Source organism: Muscardinus avellanarius (assembly GCF_963383645.1).
Source record: "Muscardinus avellanarius genome assembly, chromosome: 11".
Lineage (NCBI taxonomy): Eukaryota > Metazoa > Chordata > Mammalia > Rodentia > Gliridae > Muscardinus > Muscardinus avellanarius.
The window spans coordinates 12956097-12965190 of NC_137797.1; the positions used below are offsets into that span (position 1 = coordinate 12956097).

General features: G+C 59.2%; 1 protein-coding gene across 1 annotated transcript; it reads right to left on the minus strand.

Moving 5' to 3' along the window:
• Nucleotides 1-593: 593 nt before the first annotated feature.
• Nucleotides 594-4768, minus strand: RASD2 (RASD family member 2; the record flags this gene model as incomplete). Its single annotated transcript, XM_080706653.1, has 2 exons — nucleotides 594-1123; nucleotides 4498-4768. 2 exons carry the CDS (start codon nucleotides 4766-4768, stop codon nucleotides 594-596), a joined length of 801 nt encoding a protein of 266 aa, XP_080562779.1.
• Between the last annotated feature and the right edge of the window lie 4326 nt (nucleotides 4769-9094).

Below are 9094 nucleotides of genomic sequence, written 5' to 3' on the forward strand. Positions count from 1 at the left end.
GGCGTGGCCACCGTGGGCAGAAAGTGGGCGTGGTCGGGGTGGCTTGCTGGGTGTGGGCGTGGCCAGAAGGGGGCCTTGTCTGGGAGGTGCAGCCACGCTCCCTCCCACCGCACACTCAAAGCTGGCTCAATGTGGGGGCAGCCGGGGCCACTCCGACGGGAGGGTAGACAGAAATGAGCGGAGGTTGGGACTGGCGGGCTCAGGGTGGGAGGGACCTAGCTGCCACCTCCGCCAGGTTGGGTTTAACACTGGGCCTGCAGTGGCCGCTCCTGTCTGGCTCCTGGGTGTCACTTTTGTCCCTCTGACATTAGCGTTTCTTCCAACCCAAAGCCCAGAGGGCGCTAGCGTGGTCTCTGCACCGGTCCTGACATCTCCCAGATGGTCTGCGGTCCCCAGGGATGCACCCCTCTCCCCTCCCACGGAAGAGTCACAGCACAGGGGAGCCACAGACGAGACTGGGAGGGCGGCGGGAGGCAGAGGGCATCCGGTCTGGGAGGTCCTGGAGGGAGACAGCAGCGGGCTCTCGGGTGCGGCAGTGGGCGGTGGGCCACCTCCCTAAGGCACTGCCGGCCCCTCCCCAGCGCCCCCTCTGCTCACTGAATGCTGCACTTGTCCCTCTCGCGGGCCTGGCCCTCCCGAAGGACCTTGGCCTTGATGTACTTGAGGTCACTGTTGACGCTGGGGCGGCGCGCGAAGGGCGAGACCATGCCGTAGGCCCCCGAGTCCTTGAGGCGGCGCATGCAGAAGGGCCGCGGGTGGAAGGCGTCGCCGTACTGCACCGAGATCTTGCGGTGCAGCGCCGGGCTCATCTCGTGCGGCAGCTTGGCCATGCTGAAGAGCATGTAGAACATCTCGTCCACGTTGGTATTCTTCTTGGCCGACACCTCGAAGTAGGCACAGTTCTCGTCGCCCGACACCAGCAGCTCGGCCTCGGTGGCCGGCACCTGGCGGCACAGCTCGCCGTGGTCGTTCTTGTTGCCGCAGATGACCATGGGCAGCTCTGCCGCCTCCTTGGTCTTATTCTTCAGGCAGGACTTTACCTCCAGGATCTGCTTCTGCAGGCGTTTGACCTCGTCGAAGGACTCCCGGTTATCCAGGCTGAACACCAGGATGAAGACGTCGCCTGCAGGAGAGAGCTGGCGGTGAGTGCGGGCGCCTCCTGCCCTCCGCACCCAGGCAGCTCGTCCTGCCCCCTGCACTGTCCACCAGCTGCCACTTACTACCCGAGAGCTGACGAAGCCCCTGCAGGGGCTCTTTGGGATGGCGGCTTCGGTCTCTCTAGCCGCCAGAGCAGGAAGCTGAGGCTCAGGTGGCTAGATGCCCTGTTCAAGGCTCGTGGGTGGCATGGCCTGGTTCAAATATGTGTAGTCCAGCCAGGCATGGTGGCACACGCATGTCATCCCAGTATGTGGGAGGCTGAGACGGGAGGATCATAGGTCCAAGGCCAGCCTCAGCAATTTAGTGAGGCCCTGTTTCAAAATAAAAAATAAAATAAGGACTCGGGGTGTGGCTTGGAGGTAGTGTCCTTGGGTTTAATTCCTATAACACACACACACACACACACACACACACACACACACACACACACACACACAGTGGTGAGTTCACGGCACATTCCCTGGTGGCAGGGCTGCAGATGGGCTAACCTGTGGACTCTAACAGGCCATCAGAATACTAATGTAACTACCGTGAGGGCGGGAGTTCTGCTGGTTCACTCAGAGCACACCCTGCAGCAGCACCAGGCGCACAGTAGGAACTCAGCAAACACCTGTGGCTGCAGTAAGAGCCATGTGTGGGCATCAGGCGGGCCTGGGTCCGGTTCACATGGCCCCCCTGTGCTTGGGTCACCAGGTTGTCCAGCCCTGACTTCCCCGCCTGCACCACAGGCATGAAGTGCGGCCCAGGACTAAGGGTAACGAGATGGAGAGCAGAGCGTGGCGCTGCTCAGCGGCGTCAGTAATGACAATGAGAAGCTGCACGGCAGGAGCTGACATGAGGCTGCTCCGCACCTGCTGCTTCCTTGACACCTCACGACACCTCCACCACTGAGACTGATTGCTTCCCCATTGTAGGTGAGCATGCCAAGGCTCAGAAAGGGCGAGCAGCCTGCCCAAGGTCACACAGTGTCAATGTGGTCAGGTCAGGAGGCAACGATCTGTCCTTGGACTGGCACACAGTAGGTGCTCTCTGATTTTTAAATAAACCAGAGGAGCTGGCACCTGGCTCACATCCTGGGAGGAGCAGGGGGCAATCCCAGCTTCTGGCAGAGCTGCTACCTGCGCCTCTGGACCCTGGAGCGCGCCACCAGTGCCCGTAACAGCATGTGCCACACTGAGAACAGGGCTCGGGCCGGGGTGGACTCTGGAGCCACTCACATGGCGCCTGCGCACAGTGGGCTCCGTGAGGCTGCCTGAGGACGAGGTGGGACAGTGTGAATGACCAAGGCTGTCAGCTGCTGCTGGCTCGGGCTGCCAAACCCGCCAGTAGACTCATCTCAGGCCCCGAGGACCCGCAGCCTTGACATATTCAAATCTGAGACTGCAGATGCCAAGCGCAGAGGCCGCCCCTGCCCACAGCTGGAAGGAGCCAGCAGGAGGAATTAATGGCTTCCAGGATTTCCCCACACCACCACCGGGGTTGGAAGATGAGGCATGGGCTGGTGAGAACAAAGCCACCAGCACTGGTGCGCTCAGAACGCAGCATGCCCGTGGAGCAGACAGAAAAGGCAGCGGCCACCACGGGTGCTCAGCTGAATGTCAATGTGCTGGTGGAGGGCGGGCGGGAGCACAGGCTGACACGGCCTGGGATGGGCACACGGAGGCTTCAGTCCTAGCTGCAGTGTTGGATGGAAGGTGTGTTCCTGGATTATTTGTGTAACTAAATATTAACTTGGCAAATATGCACGTGGTCCTCACATCTCTCTTCCTCCCTGTGACATTATATTATGTCCCTATTTATATCTGGCCCCAGTTCCCTACCGGAGGCTGGGAGAGCTGACCCCCACGCAATACCCACTGCGTGCTGGAAGGCAAGCGGACCTCACCCCTCCCATGCCTCCTTTCTGTCCTCACAGGCACTGGCGGCGGGAGTGAGGTCATGCCTGCCAAGCAGCCGAGACTCCAACAGGTGACATGCTCTCCAGTCGCACATCTGAACTACCTAGTGCTAAAGCCAGCCTTCGAACCCAGGTCCACCCAGGGCTCCTCTATTTGCACGCTCCATCTCCAAAATAAAGGGCAGAAGTGAGAAGTGGGTGCCCAAATGCAATCGGGGTCACAGGGCCAGCAAGGAGGGCTGGGAGGAGGAAGCCATGCGCCTGGGACGCTCAAGGAGGACCTGTCGGCCTCAGACTTGGCCGGAGCGTGGAAGAGGGTGGGCAAGGCAGGGGTTTCTTGATGTACAAGCATCTCAGTTTGGGGGGTCCATTTTAATGGTATATAGAGAGCCACTTCTCCCTCCCTTGTCTGCCTGCCAACAGGAGGGACATGGCTTGGGAATTGGCCCGCTACAAATGGCCAACTCCATCCCCCCACCCCTTTTTTTCAGTACTGGGGATGGAACCCAGGGGCATTCTACCTCTGAGCTATACCCCCAGCCCTATTTTTTTAATTCTTTATTTGAAACAGGGTCTCACTGAGTTGCAGAGGGCCTCACTAAGTAGCACGTGCTGTCTGCTCACCAAGCACTTTATATACCAACCTCACTTAATTCTCCCAGGGCCTCTGAGATGGTGCTGATGTGCTGACAGATGCCAGAAGACAAAACAGGCACACAGCAGTAAAGTCACGTGGTCTGAGGCACCACACCAGGAGGCAGTGGACCCAGGACCACGCCCCAGATGGTGGGTTTCGGGGTCTGCCCTCTCAGCCGCCACACTGAACTGGCTGCAGGAACGTAAATGAGGCCCAGACCACACCTCGGGGGCCTCAGCCTCCCACTGGGCCAGGAGCTCCCCAGCCATGCCTCCACCTGGAGCCAACTGCTTACCTGCCGGCCTCAGTCTCCCCACCCATAAAACCGGCAAATACTCATCTCCTAAAATAGGTGTGAGGAGTCAATAAACACATGCCACAGGCTAAGACAGGCCCAGGCACGCAGCCCTCCACGAGTGTGAGCCGATGCCACCGCCATCACTATACTTATTAGTACCCTCCCCTGTGCCTGGACCTCCTGACCCCCACCCGGCCCTGTCCTTACTTCTCCAGGGGTGGCAAAGGACAGTGTGTGGGGGGGCAGACTGAGCCCTGGGGTCTGACCGTGGGCCTGGAACTCCGCTGGGTCTCCACCAGAGGGGAAGGGAGCAGCCTTTCGTGATCCGTTCTCTGGGAAGTAAGGACCCAGCCCCAGTTCCCATCACAGGAAGGCAGACTAGGGGGTCCGTCACCCACCCCCTGCCGGACAGAACTGGACCTGGCCGTAAGTCCCTCTCTGAGCTCCACGGTGCAGGGGCCGGTCCTGAGCTGCCCGCGGGTCTGACACCTGCCACACCAGCCTCACCTGTGAGGATGGACAGCCTGCGCATGGCAGGGAAGGGGTGGTTGCCGGAGGTGTCCAGGATGTCCAGCTGGTACATGTCGCCGCGGATGTTGTACACTTTGCGGTGGAAGTCCTCGATGGTGGGCGTGTACTGGTCCTCGAAGCGGCCGTTGAGGAAACGCGAGACGATGGAGCTCTTGCCCACCCTGGAGGCGCCCAGCACCACCATGCGGTACGAGTTCTTGGCCGGCACGCTCAGCGTGCAGTTCCCACTGGACAGGGTCTTCATCATGGCTCGGGGCTGTGGCAAAAGGGAGGGGTGGGTGTCAGAAGGCCTGGGCCCCAGCCCACATCCCTCCACGCAGGCCTGAGTCTCTGTGTCCCTGCCTAGGACTCAGTTTTCTGACTGTGAAATGGGTGTGTCTAAGCAGCCCCGATTTCTCCTGGCTCAGTCTCACACCTTCTGTTTCTTTCTTTTTTCTTTTTCTTTCTTTTTTTTTTTTTTTTTTTTTTTGGTGGTACTGAGGTTCCTGGAAAACCCTTCTACCTTTGGGTTACACTCCCAGACCTATTTTTTATATTTTTTAAATTTGGAAACAGGGTCTCTTAAGCCAACGAGGCTGGCTTCGAACCTGCGCGATCCTCCTGTCTCTGCCTCCCAAGCACGGGGATTACATGCCTTCTGTTTCTTGACTCCTTCTGTCATCTGCTTGCGGGCTCAGTAACCCTTCCGTCTATTTACCCTCAGTCACTGGAGCGCAGGACTGCGGGATTTGGATTTGTGCTTTAACACAAGCTACTCATCTGAGACCAGTGTAAGATGTCTCCAAGGTCGGCTGCAAAGGACTCAGCACAGGCTGAGACCTCAAGGAGCTAACTACCATCAGACGCCTTCCCCCGGGCCATCCCAGCTCTCAACCCTGACTTCCACAGAGCCTGTGGCTTTGGGACATGACACAGGAAGGTGCATGCGCGTCTTTCTTTTCCTTTATGGTGCTGGGGATTGAGCTCGGGGCCCTGCACATATTAGTCAAGCATTCCACTACATCCAGCCCTTTTTATTTTTTATTTTGAGACAGGGTCTCACTAAGGTGCCCAGGCTGGCCTCAAACATGTAATTCTAAGATCATAGGTGTGTGCAGCTGTGCCCAGCTACATGTGCTGCTTTTGTGTGTGGGGAGGAGGGCATTAAGGATTGTACCCAGGGGCATTATAACTCCAAGGTACTCTCCCAATCTTTTTATTTTTTGCTTTAAAACAGGGTCTCACTAAGATGCTGAGAGCCTTAGTACATTGCTCAGGCTGGCCTCAAATCTGCGATCCTCCTGCTTCAGTCTCCCAAGTAGCTGGGATTACAGGAGTGTGCCGCTGTGCCCGGCTACATGTCTTTCTTAAACTCAAAGGTGCCGTGACCACTCAGCCCTCCCAGAAAGGAGGGAAGGGCTGCATGCAGACCGCCTCCCCTTGAAGCCTGGTGTCAGAGGTTGCTCCTGCGGCCACCTCAGGAGGACCTGCTCTGGGAACTAAGCTTGGCGTTCAGAGGGCTCCCTCTGTCCGCAGCTGAGGATGAGGTTGGATGAGCTGAGGATGAGGTTGGAGACTGACCTCTAGGCAACACAACCTTCCTTCCCTTCCAGCTTCTGGCTCTAGAGGAAACCCAGGGCCTCATAAGAGAGGCCAAAATAGACCCAAGCTCTGAACCCCAAGTAGAGACTAGAGAACCTCCACACGCCCACCCCAATGGACACCCATAGCCCAGCCCCCCTTCCTTTGCCTATCATGACCACCAGGACCTCTGGGCGAAGTCGCCCCAGTCAGCCTGAGCTCCTCTAAGACCTGCCTCCGCTGCTGTGCTCATGCCAGCCCCCGCCCCTGAGGGCCCTCCACAGGCTGCCTGCGAGCTCTGGCTCTGATGCTGTGAAGGCTCCCCTACCCCCCCCCCCCAGCAGGACTCCCTCTGCTCTCCAGAGGACTGCAAATAGATACCGGCCTGCTGCCCTTGGCCTGCTGCCCTCAGTGTGGGGCAGGCTGGGCACTGCACAGAGCTCCTGGTTAGAAGGCAACGTCCTGGAGGAAGGGGCGTTTGTGCAATTCACACAGAGCCCTGGATGTGCTAAACCTGGTCCCTATCCCTGGGAGCCCCAAGTCAGCAGCTTGGAGTGACTTGTGCACGTACCCACAGCACCTTCTAGCATCCCAGGGCTGTCCATCCCAGGGCTCAGGCCACTCAAGATGGACAGGCCTCCTGGGTGCCAGTCTCCTGGCCCACGTCCACCTCTGCTCACTGACTGGAGAGCCCCAGGGGCGGGCAACTGCTCTCAAAAATGCCTTTCGCAAAGGCCCTGGTTGGTGGCGTTTGTCAATTTCTATGGCGTAAATACTCCCATCATGGCCAATTCCCAGCTGCCAACATGACCTCAATGAATGAATCGCAAAGAGACGCTCACAGTGGGCCAGCGTAGTGTGCTCGCCGCCGCCCGGGCCTGGAGCCACCACAACGGCAATTACCAGTAACCAAGCCCGGGGTGTGCCAGGCACGGTGCTAAGTATAGAACGGTAATAAGAGCTGGCATTTCATCTGCACTTAATATGTGCCAGGGTGCTCAAAGTGCTGTATATATTTTAATTTGCTTCTTCCTTTGAGTAACCCAGAAGGTAGGTGGCCAGAAAACGGAGGCTCAGAGATGAAGGCCCTTGCGCACAGCTACTCAGCCAGAGACCGGTCAGGAAAGGACCGGACCCCGGCGGCCGCCCTGCACTCCGGAGGACCACCTCCCTGGGGGTACACATTGTTATTTTCTTATTCCACGAATAAAGAGCCTGTAGATCAAAAGGTTGCACGTCATGCCCATGTGCTTAATAAGGGAGCCCGCCTGGAATCGTCGCACCCTAGACACTCCACATACCCCTCTCGATTCAGCCTGAAGCTGTCCTTGAATATGCGCCGTGGGATGGCACTGCTGTGTACACAGCAGGTGCTCAATAAGTGATCCAGGCATGAACAATGGTAAATGGCTCTGCCTTTGGGCTCAGCCACCTGGATGGCCAAGGGTTAGGCTGAGAATCCCACCCGTGCCCTGAGGGAGAGGGGTCTGTCTCCCCTGCAGTGGGCTCAGCTCCTCCAGAGGAGATGGGGAAAGCAGACCCCGCCTCCTCACAGCCCCCTCCCCGGGGCCTCTGGGGAGCTCTGCTCTGCGCTGCTCAGCTCTGTCCAGGGGGGAGTGGAGGGGAATCCGCGCCCCCAGGGACTGCGTCTGTCTCCATCACTGTGGAGATTGGGTGAATTTGAGGGAGTCAGAGGGAAGAGGTCAGGAATCTGAGGGAGGAGGCAGGGAGGCAGGAAATCCAGAGACAGGAGGCAGGGATTAGAAACCAGAGACAGAGGGTGAGCACGGCGGAGAAGTCCGCGGCTTTCTTCTCTGAGAGGAGCCGAGTCTTCACGTGGCCCCAGCCACGTTGGTCTGTGCAAGGCTCCACGTGGGGCTGTGCGAGGCTCCTAGACACCTGGACGCCAGGTGTCAGCCCTGCCTCCGCCCCCACATCCTCTTCCCCTCCTCCGCCCAGGAGATGTGGGGAGCTGAGGGGAGCCCCGTGGCCAGGTGGCCCCTGCAGCGAGGAGTGGCCGGAGTCAGGACTCCGAGGGCCCTGTGGGAGTCTGGAGTCCAGCACTGGAGGCTCAGAGAGGTGGGGACTGAACAGAGTACCTGAATATGAGCACAGATGGCTGACCTCACCCAGGGCCACGGGGAGGCAGAAAGCCCAGCAGCAGAGATGGGATGGGCTGTCCGGGGGAGTGGCACTGTCCACGAGGAGGGTCCATCATGGACCCACCTGACTAATGGGGATGCTGACGCTCAGAGAGGTTGAGCCTCTTACCCCAGGTCACACAGCATGCCTGGCTGGGGTGAGGACCAGGCTGCTGGGCCCCAAGGCCTGGGCTCTGACCTGTATGGAAACCCGTGCCCTGGCCAACGACGGAGCCTTTTCAAAACAGCGTCTGACTCAGGGAAGCCTCAGCCAGGCGGGGGCCATATTATATCCTCAGTCCCTTTCCCTACAGGCAGCTGAGGCTCTGCAAACCCTGTCGCCAGCTCTCAGCAAGGGCATCTATGCGTTCGCCCTTCTCTCTTGCCCTGTCCTCCAGGGCCTGCGTGGAAAGCCAGACAGGCTGAACGGACTGGACATCAGGACATCAGGATGAGAACCAGAGAGGTCCCTCCAGGGGAAGCCTGCTCACTGGCCCATCCTGGCCCCCACTCCCACCTCCCATTACTCTGCGCCACGGGCGTCCCGGGGCACTTGACAGGAGACAGGCAGGCCTGGGTAGGGCAGCTCTCCAGTCCCGGCCTTGGGCAGACAAGCCCGCCCACAGGGCTCAGGGCATCCCTCTGCTCAGTGGGATGTCCTACAAAAACAGCCAGCAGAGCCTGAGGTCCAACGGGAGGCTGGGAGGTGCTGCTGACCCCTGAGGAGTGCTGGGCTCTTGTCTTTGAGGGGCCTTCTCCCGGGCCGCCACGGGGTGGGCCTGGAGGCCCTGTGCAACCACATCCTGTCTCTGACACCAGGGAAGGGGATCAAAAGGTGCTGAGCAGAGTCCCGGCCAGGCCCCCCACCGCAC